The 13,568-nt window shown below is 43.4% G+C and overlaps 2 protein-coding genes across 3 annotated transcripts; both read right to left on the bottom strand.

The window, feature by feature from the left end:
• Positions 1–425: 425 nt before the first annotated feature.
• On the bottom strand, positions 426–10,328 carry LOC307038564 (uncharacterized protein). Of its 2 annotated transcripts, XM_079680062.1 has the most exons (3): positions 8,844–10,328; positions 8,611–8,754; positions 426–5,974 (listed from the first exon to the last, which is right to left on the bottom strand). In XM_079680062.1, exon 3 carries the CDS (start codon positions 4,774–4,776, stop codon positions 3,889–3,891), a length of 888 nt encoding a protein of 295 aa, XP_079536188.1. In that variant the 5' UTR covers positions 4,777–5,974; positions 8,611–8,754; positions 8,844–10,328; the 3' UTR covers positions 426–3,888. The 2 variants fall into 2 exon arrangements, with proteins under 2 accessions (XP_079536188.1, XP_079536187.1); XM_079680061.1 differs by having other exon boundaries at positions 8,611–10,328.
• A 235-nt stretch (positions 10,329–10,563) lies between these two features.
• Positions 10,564–13,014, bottom strand: LOC307039205 (zinc finger BED domain-containing protein 5-like). The gene is made up of 2 exons (XM_079681048.1): positions 11,759–13,014; positions 10,564–11,520 (listed from the first exon to the last, which is right to left on the bottom strand). Exons 1-2 carry the CDS (start codon positions 12,917–12,919, stop codon positions 11,044–11,046), a joined length of 1,638 nt encoding a protein of 545 aa, XP_079537174.1. The 5' UTR covers positions 12,920–13,014; the 3' UTR covers positions 10,564–11,043.
• Positions 13,015–13,568: the final 554 nt, after the last annotated feature.

Genomic DNA, 13,568 nt, shown 5'->3' with positions numbered 1-13,568 from the left:
TTTTCAACACGATTTCTCTATGAAATAAGCTACAAAATATAAACTGATTATAAGTTGCTTCAATACAGTAAATATTCATAGTGAAATATTATGGGCTCAGAACAGTCTAATAATACACACATGCACACAGAAGGATTCACACTTGTATTTCATGATCCGCAAAACGATTCACACTTGTATTTCCGGATCCACACTTGTGTTTTTCAATGCACACACAAATGTGTTCCGTTTCCAATACTGTACATGTAGATAAAATCCAAATACAGAAAAAAGTTTTATATATCTATTTTTTATCCTCACATATTTGTTTTCCGTTTACAGGGTATATACAGGAATCCTGAAGTCAAATTTAATACCTTTTAAGACCTTTTTTAGGACCCTTTCCATACATTTTAAGACCTCATCGCCACTTCAAGTTCTAACATTGGCGACACACTTTACTTCACATTTACTATATACAGTATTGATTGTAAGATAGCACAACTAAACCGTTTATGATAACTCCTTATCATAATTCAGATAGAACAAAGCACAAGAGAATGAATTTTGTGACCAACCCAATACAAGGTTTATTAGAAAAATAAACCAGTATTTGACCAATAAACAAAACAATTGACAAAATGTTGTACTATGAAATATACATTAAACTTTGGTCAGCTTCAGCGGGGTAATGCCATGTAGGAGCTAACAAATACCCATCATGGCATGTGCATCAATTAATTTGCATTGCTGTCCCACTCTTTTTCGGTTTGTTCCAGCTCAATTTGTTTCTCTTTGTGCCTCCTCCTGATGGTGTTGGACTTAGTTAGCAGTTGAGCCATTAAAGATCCAGTTTTTCCCTCAGCCTGCGCAGCAAGTTGATCAGCATCTTTCTGAAGGACGCCGCACACTTCTTTTAGGATGTTCCTTTTCTTTTTGAGCTGTTCTAGCTCATCTTCAACTGCTCTTCTATTGAGGCTCTGTGTGGCACTCTGTCTCTTCTTCTGTTGTTGATCCAGGTAAATCCTGTACCTTGATCTTGCGAAGGCTGCAGAAGCCAGGAGCTCCTTGGTGAGTGTTTCATTCTTGCCCCTCATATTACAAGAATGGACGGTTGAAGCACTTTTAGCTGCTTACACTTTATTAAACTTTTACATAGAACGTAGCATAACATTTACACCCTGGCTTCATCCGCATGCCTGCTCCGGTGTGTGTTCCCCTCAACCGGGTCCGTGTGGAAACATATAACAACTATTGTAACATCCTTTTTCTTTTTCTTTTTAAGTGTAGGTACAAAATCATTTATGAATTTTTTTTCTTAAATACAAATTTCAAAATACAATTTTCACTCAACATTTTTTCCTTTAAATCCCCCCCAAAGTCCTTGAGTCACATCACATCAGTGACCCCATATCAGTGTGCATAGTCCTGCAAGTACTGTGGCCTAACAACTGGTCGGCCAGCTCTGGTAGTCACAGTCTGTTGTGTGTCACACATGACTCTGTCAGGGGTTGTAACAGTTTCTGGAGTCGTGTGAGTGTCAACAGTCATCGTACGGGCTGTCACACTCGGTACTGTGCCCTGGTCCCGTCTCAGGTGACGTCGATTCCTCCTTAGAACACCTCCATTCTCCAGCTGCACCGTGTAGGACCTGTGGTCAACAGCCTCCACCACAGTAGCCGTCCTCCAGATCGTGTGTGGTTCGTAAGGCTGAACTCTAACCCGGTCTCCCTGTTTGAGCATGTCCATGTCCTTAGCTGTCCTGTTGTAGTATGTGGCTTGCTTCTCCTGCCTGTCAATCTGCTCTTGTGTTGTCTGTTTCACCTCGGGTTGTAGGAGACTGTCCCGAGCAGGTAGTAGAGTTCTGGTCCTCCTGCTAAGCAGTCCCTGAGCCGGGCTTGTAGTCAGTCCTTGAGTGTGTTGCGGTGATCCAACATAGCCAGGTACGGGTCCTGTCCCGCCGCCTTAGCTTTCAGCATCAGTCATTTTGCAGTTTCACAGCGGACTCGGCCTTCCCGTTGCTCTGTGGGTATCCAGGAGACGACGTTTTGTGCTCGAACTCCCACAGCCGACTGAAACGCTGGAACTCTTGGGACGAATACTGGGGCCCATTGTCCGAAAAGAGAATAAGCGGAATCCCCTGACGGGAAAAGTGAGCTTTCAGCTTCCTAATCACAGTACTTGACTTTGTATCAGGTAGGTAGTCAACTTCCCAAAAGTTGGAATAGTAGTCCACTGTAATGAGGTAGTTCTTATCGTTAAAGGTAAACAAATCTGTACCAACCTTGGCCCATGGTCTGCCTGGTACCTCATGTGGATGTAGTGTCTCTTTTTGTTGTTTCGTGTCAACTGATCTGCAAATGTCACATTTCCCTATGAACATTTTTATCTGTTCATTCATTCCCGGCCAGTAGACACATTCTGGCACGCCTGAGTTATGCCTCTACACCCAGGTGAGAGGAGTGGATCCGGCGGGTGATGTCCCTTTGTAGTGAATATGGGATGACAGCTCTCTCCCCTCTGAAGATGATGTCATCCTGTATACTCAGTTCCTCCTGGAATGAGTAGTAGTGCATAATATCTATCGGTGTGTCTTTCTTATGTTTAGGCCATCCCTTCTGAATGGTGTTGCTAAGTGTCTGTAGCGTTTTGTCTCCTTGTGTAGCAGAGCGGATTGTGCTCAGTCTCTCTTCTGAGATAGGCAAGTAGGCCACCATATTGCCCGTCTCAATCTCAACTTCCACTGTTCCTGCAGATGATCTCTCTGGTAAGTATACTCTACTCAATGTATCTGCAAGTAACATGTCACGACCTGGGACATAAATCACATCAAAATCATATCTCTGAAGTCTGAGCAACATACGTTGGAGTCTCTTTGGTGCACTTAACAGTGGCTTCTTGACAATGTTCTCCAACGGCTTATGGTCACTCTGTACTGTCACTTTCTGGCCTTACGTGTATTGATGGAACTTTTCCATGCCATAGACAATAGCGAAACATTCTTTTTCTATTTGGGTATAGCCCCTTTCGGTTGGTGTCAGTGCTCTGCTCCCGAATGCTACAGGTTTCCCTTTTTGAGTCAGTGCTGCTCCCAGCCCCGTTTCTGAAGCATCACACTGCAATGTCAGTTCCTCTTGTGGGTAATAGTACTTCAGTACTGGTGTTTGGCTATATTGTCCTTGAGCCAGCTGAATGCTTCTTCTTGCATTTCCGTACATTCCCACATATTTTCCTTGTGTGTGAGCTGTCTCACAATCTCAGATTCACCTGACAGGTGTTTGTAGAATTTAGAGAGATAATTTACCATGCCCATCAGTCTCTGTACACCCTTCACGTCAGTTGGTCTTGGCATGTCTCTCACTGCCCTGATCTTCTCGGGGTCAATTTTCAGTCCATCTGCTGTCAGCAGGTGTCCAATATATGGCACCTCCTGCTGCCTCAACCTGAATTTCTCTGCATTCAGCTTGATATTATTTTCTCTGCATCTGCTTAGAAACTGTCTCAATTTATCATCGTGGTCTTTGAAGGCCATTTCTTGTGTGTCACCTTCTCCTGTGATCGATACGTCATCAGCTATGATGTAGATGCCTGGCAGACCCTCCAGTGCTTGAGTCAGCATCCGCTGGAAAATCTCAGGTGCTGGGCTGATTCCCATAGGCATCTTGAGCCACCTAAATCTGCCAAACGGTGTAGCAAAAAGTTGTTAGATAGCTAGACTCCTCCTCCAATTTCACATGCCAAAAGCCATGTTTGACGTCACAGACTGTGAACACCTTCGCTCTCGACAGGTCTGGAAGGATGTCATCAATGGCAGGAAGTGGGAAATGGCTCCGCTTTAGAGCCTTGTTCAGTGGTCTTGGATCAATACATATTCTTGGCTTGCCATTAGGTTTCTGCACTGTGACAAGACTACTTATCCAGTCTGTGCTTTTCTCCACAGGTGTGATGATCTCTCTCCTTTGTAGATCCTGCAGCTCTAACTTGAGAGGAGTCATCATGGCAAACTCGTCGTTTGGGGAGTTTCACCGGCTCCACCCTCTCGTCGATCTCGATCTTGTACTCTCCTTCCATGCAGCCGTCACCTGTGAACACATCACTGTACTCCTTCTGTATTTGTTGCATGCGTAGACCACCGTGGGCTGATTTCACTTCAGTGACAATACTGTCAATAGCTAGTGTGTTCTCATACTGTACTTTGATGAGTTTCATGGCTTCGCTTGCCTTCTTTCCCAACAGTGGTAGTCTACAGTCCTCATTCACCACCTCAAACTCCAGGCGGTACTGTTTTTGGTTCCTTGGGTTTCTCACCTTCACCTTGCATTTGCCTAGTGGATGCAGCCTGGTCTTGTTGTACATTACCAGCACTGTCTTAGTGCTCTCCAGCTGAGTTTCAGGGCTCAATAGATTCACAGGGATGACATTACAGCTAGCTCCACAGTCTATCTGAAACTTCACCAGCTCCTTGCCGATTAGCATCCCTGTGAAAAGCTGGCTGTTCTTGGCTTTGTCCTCCCCGGCCTCTTTACCAGTCACTGTCAGTATCTCTGCAGTGGTGACACTCAAGATGTCCTCATATTCCTCACTGTCCTGTTCAGTCACTTGGTGTACTTGTCTTCCTCTCTTGTTTTTATCCTGTGTGGTTTTACATTTGACAGCAAAATTATTTTCTTTACCACATTTTTTGCAGCGCTTTCCAAAGGCTGGACCCTTGTTCTTGTCCCTCTCATGTGTAATCCCACAGAATTTGCATGAAACTGTGTTTGTGTTCTTATCCTGCCATGCTGTCTGTTTCATCATGTGCACCTCCTCCACTGTATGTCTTGCAAGGGTTCTACTATTTTCACGTGACAGTTATGTAGCCCTGCACAACTGTAGGCAGTTGTCCAATGTCAGGTTGTCCTCCCTGAGCAATCTCTCTCAGTCCTGAATCCATAATGCCACATACTGTTCTATCACAAATGAGTGAGTCTCTTATTTGTCCAAAGTTGCATGTGCTGGCTAACATTCTTAGATCAGTGACATATGTATCAATGTTTTCATCCTGTCCCTGATTTCTCCCGAAAAACCGATATCTCTCCACCTTTTCATTTACCTTGGGGTTGCAATGTCCATCTAATTTTTCAATGATGTTCTTCACTGTCCTCCTGGCTGTAGTCACATCACTCATCAGAGTTTCACAAAGTTCTCTACCAGTCTCTCCAATCAGGTAGTAGAACAATTTCACCTTCATTGTTTCTTCTGCCTCTGGCAAAGAAAGCTCGAAGTAAAGTGTAAACTCCTCTTTCCATGATTTCCATGACTTTGCAAGATTGCCAGAGACCAAACACAATGTTGATGGGAGTTTCAAACCTTCCATGGCCGACCGACGAGCGTCTTCCCCAGCCCACTGCTTGTTATTAGCTACAGGCTAGCTGGTTAGCTGCACAGCAAAAGTTTTTTTTCTTTATCTTCTTTTGTACTGCTCTCTTACTTCCAAGTTTCCAATTTCCGCTGCCACCATGTTTCATTCTTGCCCCTCATATTACAAGAATGGACGGTTGAAGCACTTTTAGCTGCTTACACTTTATTAAACTTTTACATAGAACGTAGCATAACATTTACACCCTGGCTTCATCCGCATGCCTGCTCCGGTGTGTGTTCCCCTCAACCGGGTCCGTGTGGAAACATATAACAACTATTGTAACAGTGAGTGGCACCTTTAGAACGCCCCCATAGACACTAACCTGGTCGCAGATCAACCTTTGTGCCTTCAGGGATTCTTCAAGGAGGTTGACAGTTTCAACCTCCTTGTTGACCGAGAACCCCCTTTCAACCGTGGCTTGACCATGGGACAGAAGTAGAAGGCTCTGGCAGAATCTCCGCAGCTCAGGGTATGTGCTGAGAGCTTCGTGCAGGAAAACATCGAGCCGCTGCTCAAATGGCTGGAAGTAGAGGAAGCCTTCACCTCTACCCTCAACAGACAGAAATCTTTCAAATTGCTGGACAATCACATCACCTACAACATTGACAGAGAAAATGAAAGAAGTAATTATTCATATGTCATCATATTTCATTCCACAGTCATCTGCTTCATCATTCGTTTGAGAGATACATAGCTCGCAGCATCTGTACACATAAAAAGCATAGTGTATTGTAGATTTCCTAAAACAAATTTAAACAAGAATGCGTAATAATTAAATCCACACAAGCTTCTATTGTCCCTAAACAATACTTGTTCCTACCAGATGAAACTCCTCCTGCCAACTGCTTGTCCTCCAGGAATCTTTGGACTACACTCTTCATCTTTCCGATGCACCCCTCTGGATCCCTGCTCATGTTTGTGGGATCCAAACATGCAATGTGCCCAACCCAGTCTCACAAAAAATCGGGTAATAACTACGTTGGTCCACAACGTAGGACGTAGTATTTCTACAAAAACGCCTCTGAAATTGTAAGATCCCTACGTTTTTTTTCACCATTCATTCCAATGGCTGGCGTCTATGTAAATGGTAAATGGACTGTACTTATATAGCGCTTTATCCAGTCTTTAAGACCCCTCAAAGCGCTTTACATATTACATGTCATTCACCCATTCACACCCATTCATACAGAGCAGTGTACCTTACTCTAGGACCTAACATTCACACACATTCACACACCGTTGGCCATGCCATCGTGAGCAACTCAGGGTTAAGTATCTTGCCCAAGGATACATCGACATGTTGACTGCATGGGCTGGGATCGAACCCACAACCTTCTGGTTGAAAGACGACCACACTCCCTCACAGCCACAGTCGTGTCACGTGATCTTCACATTTCTCCCTGCAGAAAAAAAAAACATGGCCGAACTTCGTTTTATTCTCGGTGTAAAATGCCTATTTTAATGTTAGTTTGGCCATTAAAATGCGTTTTGATGTCATTTTATGCGAGAAATATGAGTTGTTATTTCAGATGATGTGTGCAGTGGATGTACATGATCTTTAGTTTGCTAGTTATTACGAAGATTACTTCAGGAAATCGTGTCTATACAACGTTTTCATTGTTACCAAGGTGGTTGCTAGGGACGCTGCTATCGATATTATTTCTGTTATGTTGTGTAACTGTTTAATGGTGTTATCTTTATTGCTACCCCGTCAATGTATAGTGTTGTTCCACAGCGCAAACGTATTAGTTTAACAAAATCTGCATCTAAAATGGTGCCATAGATACGTTATTTCCCCCTGTGCAATTCCAGTCTCACATGTCACATCACATCGTCATAAACAAATACCGTAAACAGACCGAAAACACTTTATTCCGAGTGTGCTTGCTATTCTCTTTGGAGGTCATCACATAACGGCATTTTAATACACGGTTCGGCTGCATTAAATGTTACATATCTGCTGTAATTCTCTATTTATAGAGCCCTGATGAGAAGACTTCTAGACAAACATGAGGAACTGCCGCCAACACTGAAAACGTGACGTGGATCATAAATATATCAGCAATTAAACAACATCTTGCATCTATTTTCACACAATACATCTCTTCACAGTATCAACACTAATTCGGCTGACTTTTATATTTGATCCAATTGGTAGATAGGCTGTATTTACACCATAAACGTGCACTCCTGATATAAAGGGACACCTAGTGGTTAAAGCATGTTATTGAATTTCATTATTTTTATTATTAGATATTAATAGGATCCCAATAAAGTATATTCATTAGTCGTTATTCTCTACTAATAGTTCATTAAAGACTGTATATAATGACTATATATACACAAACGGTGTAGTTATGCAATGAATAAAAAACTTTGTGTATACCTCCAGCAATGTGTTGAAGCACTTATTTTAACTGATATTATACATATGTATTATACTCTTATATAAGATGTATGTAGATAGTATAAGATGTGCAGAATATGACAGTTTAATGGTGGAGGTATACACAAATATTCATAGATGTCTTGTGATGCAGTGTTGAGGAACCGACTTGTCAGGTATTGAACAATCAATAAATAAAGAACACAGAATTATTAAATATAAAACACAGAGTTTGTGTGATTATACTAAATTATTTACAAATAAACACCACTGCAAAAAACGGAGTGCGGCCATGTTTTTTTTTTATGCAGGGAAAAATGTGAAGATCACGTGACATAGACGCCAGCCATTGGAATGAATGGTGAAAAAAAACGTAGGGATCTTACAATTTCGGAGGCGTTTTTGTAGAAATACTACGTCCTACGTTGTGGACCAACCTAGTTATTACACGTTTTTTTATGAGACTGGGTTGATGTGCCTGATGACTGGAAAATTGAGGGGGCTTTTCTCCTGCACTTTCTTGACCATTGCAGCCAGGCCCTTCATGCACTCTTTCCTGAACGTGAGCACAGAAAGCCCACCTACTCTGCTTCCTGGTTTGCTCTGAAGTGGCTGACAAATAATACATAGACTGTAAATTGTGCAGAATGGATGATTTACAAAAGAAAGTTTATATCAACCTCTCATTGAAATGACAAAATGAGTTTCAATATACATTTATTTGAAATTACACAATATTTAATGCAAGTTCATTTTATTTTTTAACAAATGTCCCTTCATTAGAATAATACAATGGTCTAATCTATACATATACAGTACATCTCTGAAAATATATCAAAATTACCTTGATGACAGATTCAGCACCAAGGCCTTTGTCAGCATTCATCGGGGAGTCCCAGTTCTTCTCATCAGCTGCATCGACTTTGGTGAGTTTCAGGGGGGTGATGTCCTCTAGGAGCTCCCTCTTCACAAACCGTCTCAGTAGACTCTACCATATTATAAAGAAATAACAAGAAATCAATGACAGAACCATTAGTGTGGATTAATCAAATTCAGTTTAATTACTGTTGTTATTACCTTCAGTAACTCAGCCAGGTCTTTCGCTAAGAAGGGCATGACTGGCTCATCAGTTTGACATTTTAACAGGAAGGGGCTGAAGGTCCTGGATATCGCAATGAAGAACTGCAGCTTGGCTATGATGAGTGGATCCCCTTGTGCTGCCGCACAATGGTGTCATAAGAGGCTGTGGCAGGGTTTGGGATCTTCTTGTTCTTGACACCATCCACGTACTTCTGTAGCATCGGCCAAATTTCAACCGCTCTCTCTGCCACACGGACATTTTCAACCCATCTGTGGCCGCATAATGGTAGTGGGAAGCAGGAGGACCCTGTCAGACTGGTGAAGTCCTCTCTCCTCGCAGGAACGTTGTGGAAGAGGGAGTGCATTGCTCTCAGGAGCCTTTCAAGCTGCCACATCGTAAAACCGGCCTTTACTGCGTTGTGGAGGGTGTGAAGGCCACAGCTTCCAACAAGGACAAGCTGAGCACCTCCATAGAGCTCTGCGTGCTCTTTCTGTAGAAGATTCACCAATTTGAAGTTGACGTTGGGTCCATCCATGCTGACAGACATAAGCTGCCTCATCTTCAAGTTTATTCTTGAAATACAGGGTCATTCAGATGCACGGTAAGATGCAACTATAGGTTTGTCACTCATAACATTGAAATTAGTCATTTATTTGGTGTTCAAATTTCATGAAGCAAGATTGCAACATTAACTTACATTTTATAATTGAAACAAATTACTGGTTGTATCTCCGTTCTCCCCTCCCACTGTGAATCGTGAGAAAGTTTCATGGCGACAGAGACACAGAGCGTTCCCGTAACCATAGTAACTCACTCTCACCAGAGGGAGAGACGCTGTGCTGCTGCTGACCAGAGCCGTATAATATAATCTATATATTCTATCTATACGGCGCTGCTGCTGACTGAGATTACTCTGAGCAGCATGCTAAATTACCATATAATAGATCTTTATGTATATTTCTCGCATTTTCCCTGGTAATAACTTTTGTCGTAAAAATGTGTCGCTCGTCGCATCTTAAATAATACTCGCTAATTGCCTAAGAGCGTCTGAAAAGATGCCAAATCTACTGAAAATAGCCATGTGTGCCACAAAAGATTCAGTCGTTTACAAAGCACATAATTCATATTCATAATAAATGTTTTGAAAATAAAAATATACCTGGGATTGAAGAAAAAAGACCCGTGGCTATACAGATGTAGCACTTCATTTCAGACTCCAGTTTACAGCTTCCTGCCTACGACCTGCCTAAAACCAGTATAGAGGAATGTTAAGCCCTCCCACTATTTTCCAAGAGGGCGTTGCCAGATTTTCAATTTCAGGTTTTAGCCAGGAGATGGCGCTTCATTCACAAATACAGAAAGACAAGTTTCATGGACTTTCAGTTGTGTTTTGAAGAGCATTTGAACACATCAATATTTTAGATACTATACTAATGTCACGATTCTCATGTTATGTCACGTTTATAGTTTTCTAGGTTTGGGTGTTTTTGCTGTTTTCCATGTCATGTTTTCCTTTGGGTTATTGTCTGGTCCTTTTCCCTGTGTTTTCCTCTTGTCATTAGTTTCCCTGGTGTGTCTAATTGTCTAATTATGTTCACCTGGGCCCCTGTGTTTTCTCCTCCCTCCTCACCTGTGTCTTGTTGTGTGATTGAGTTTTGTGTGTATTTAAGTTCTGGGTTGTCTGTCTGTCTTGGTCGGTTCGTCTTGTTCCCTGACTAGTTCTGCGGTGAGTGTTCTGTTTTGTCATTGTCTATATAGATCAGGGGTTCTCAACCTTTTTTGGGCCAGCGCCCCCCTGTCCATTATCCAGGTCTCTTACAGCCCCCCATCAAAAAAAGTAGACTTATTTTCTTCCCTGAATATTAATGTTGACTAATATTCTGTGTTATATCATTTAAAAAGCATGTCACTGAATGCCAAATAATATATTTGATTTAACTGGGCAGTTGGAATATCATTATCATTAGTTTACCAGAGAGCAGAAAAGCCATGTGAATATGAATACAAATGATATTTATGAGTGTTAAACAAACTCAGACAAGAGCAGAGACTACAAACAGACTGCTACGGAACAGCAGCAATTTCACACATGTCCAGTGCAGAACAAACAGTAGGCTACAAAACTGTACATTAGGCCTACAGAACTAACAGGTCGGAAAGGTGTTGCATTTCGCCAAATTGCGGGGGGGGGGAAGGTTAGTGTGAGCCCTGCGCTTGGTGGTTCTCCGCCAGTTTCTTCACTGCGGGTTGCAGAGAACTTAGTTTCAGTCGCAGTGCACCTGAGGCCGTCAAGTTCAAGCGATTGCGGTACTTGGACTGCATGTGGAGGACCTGGCTGAATCCCTGCTCCACGAGGTATGTGGTTGGGAAAGCCAGAAGAAGCAGCCTCGCTTTCTCCCAGAGAGCCGGGTAACGCTGAGAGTATTTGACCCACATGTTGCCCCAGCCAGAGGTGCGGAAAATAGCCTGGGCCTCATCATCACTCTGGATGTCGATGAGATGCTCCTGTATTGCTGGCTCGCATTCCGCCACGTCCGCCTGAAAGGGCTGCACCACCCAGGTGGGAACATCGAGGTCCAAAAGATCTCTGAAGCGGATCTTCAAGTCGGCATTCACCATCCACAGGTGGTCTGTGTAAATGAGGAGGCGCTCATCGGTAAGAGCCTCAGACACCTGCAATGAGTATAACCAGGAAATTGTTATCGGTGCAGAATATTTCCATCCGATTTTAAACTGGTTATTTTATTGCTAATTAGTTTACTAATTGATGTTTCTTTATTCTCATAATACATTCAGAACATAAGTTATTTATACTAACCAGGAACACAAATATAGTGTTGCATAGAGTAGCCTACATTTATTACATGTATTATTTATTATTATCATTATTTAGTAGCCTAGGCTAGATCACCTTGGTCAACAGCGGGAAATGAGCAAACTGCCTCCTGCCTATGCTCTGCCGGTATAGATCCAGCCTGGAGGTGAGACTGTGGATGAACGCCTTGCTCTGGATCAGAGTAACTCCTTTTCCTTGGAGCTTCAGCGTGACTTCATTCATTTTGCCAAAGAAGTCTGCGAGGTACATGATGTCGCAGCGGCTGGATGACACCTGTTCCCCGAGAGCTGCATCCACCTCCTCCAGGAACTCCACGATGCTGTCAAACAGCTCACAAAAACGAGCAAGGCAGTTTCCTTTTGAGAGCCAGCGGACATCAGTGTGGATAAGAAGACGCTCAAAGGTCTCATCATTTTCCTGGCACAGCTGTCGGAACAATCTGTTATTCAGGGCGTGGGCTTTTATTTTGTTTATTGCCTTTACTGCAACATTGAGAGACTCGTGGAGAGGTGGACTTTTAGATTTGGCCACAAGGTTTTGGCGGTGCAAGACACAGTGGACTGTGAGGACATGCGGGACCTGCTCCTTCAGCAGAGTGGTGAAGCCACGGTACCTGCCAACCGCACCGAAAGTAGCACATGCAAGGATGTTGTTGATCGGGATTGACTTCTCCTGTAGATAAGCATCCAGTGCATTAAAAATGGTATGGCCCTTGGTGTCTGTGACCAGATATTTGGAAAATAAAAATTCCTCAGCCATCTCCTGACTGTTGGAGGTGCTATAGCGGACATAGGCCATCAACAGAACATTGTTGTCAGAAGTGGTTGTCTCATCCAGCTGAAGGCTGAATGGAGTTTCCCGCAGGATGGCACACAGCTGCTCCTCTGTATCAGCGCCCATTTCATCAATCCTGCGTGCTACGGTGTCATTACTGAGTGGGATGGATTTCAGCACCTGTGTGGGATCACGCTCCATCACAGTAGATATGACCTCTTTGATGGCAGGGAGTACTAACTTCTCTCCGATTGTGAACGGCTGCCCACATTTGGCTATCAGCAAGGAGATGTTATATGACGCTATTAGCCCGCTGTCAGTCTGGGTGGTCTTCCTAACGAAGAGACTGCTGATGGTGCTCCTACCATGTTTCTCTTTGAGGGCCTGGAAGAACCGTCGCTCCTTATCTGCCTTATCCGGGTGGATCTTGGTAAGGTGCTCCTTTAAACGTGAGGGTTTCATTCCCTCATTGGAAAATACATGTTCGCAAAGTAAACACTTTGGGAGTTGTGCATTGGTAGGAGACGGTATGAAGCCATAGCTAAGATATTCAATAGAGTACTGTCTGCATTTTATCTTTTTCGCGGCCATTTTGCTGATGTGATATGATTTTTGTTGTTTTATGATGCTAATATTTAGGGGGGGGGGGGGGGGGGGGTAGTGTCACGATATGGCGGCACACGCTAGAGGGCTAGTTGGTGCCATGACAAGACATCGTGCCGGGAGCGGACCGGAAGTCGTTGTAATTTTGAACAAACAGAGCTCTGTGTGGAGCAGCCTGGCTAGCCAGCTCTTCCATGTCGTAGCAGACATAGAAACGGGTATTATTTTCATAAACTGACCACTTAGTTCGAATCTGTTAGTGGAATTTGTCATATCAAAACATATCAAAATTTAACAAAGTGACACAGATTATTAACAGTCGCGATCTCAAAATTACAACGACTTCCGGTCCACTCCCGGCTGCTTTTTGTAGGGTACATTCGTAAATGCGCTCAGAGCGCTCCGAGCGTCCCCGTTCCACAGTCCAGAGCGCTGCGCTCTGAGCGCTCACAGCTGGGTGCTCCGGCAGAACAGACGGGTTGTCCGAGCGGACTGACCGTTCGTGCAT

The sequence above is a fragment of the Notothenia rossii genome, assembly GCF_949606895.1.
Source record: "Notothenia rossii genome assembly, chromosome: 5".
NCBI classification, from domain to species: Eukaryota; Metazoa; Chordata; class Actinopteri; order Perciformes; family Nototheniidae; genus Notothenia; species Notothenia rossii.
This window is presented reverse-complemented; position numbering and strand designations above follow the sequence as displayed.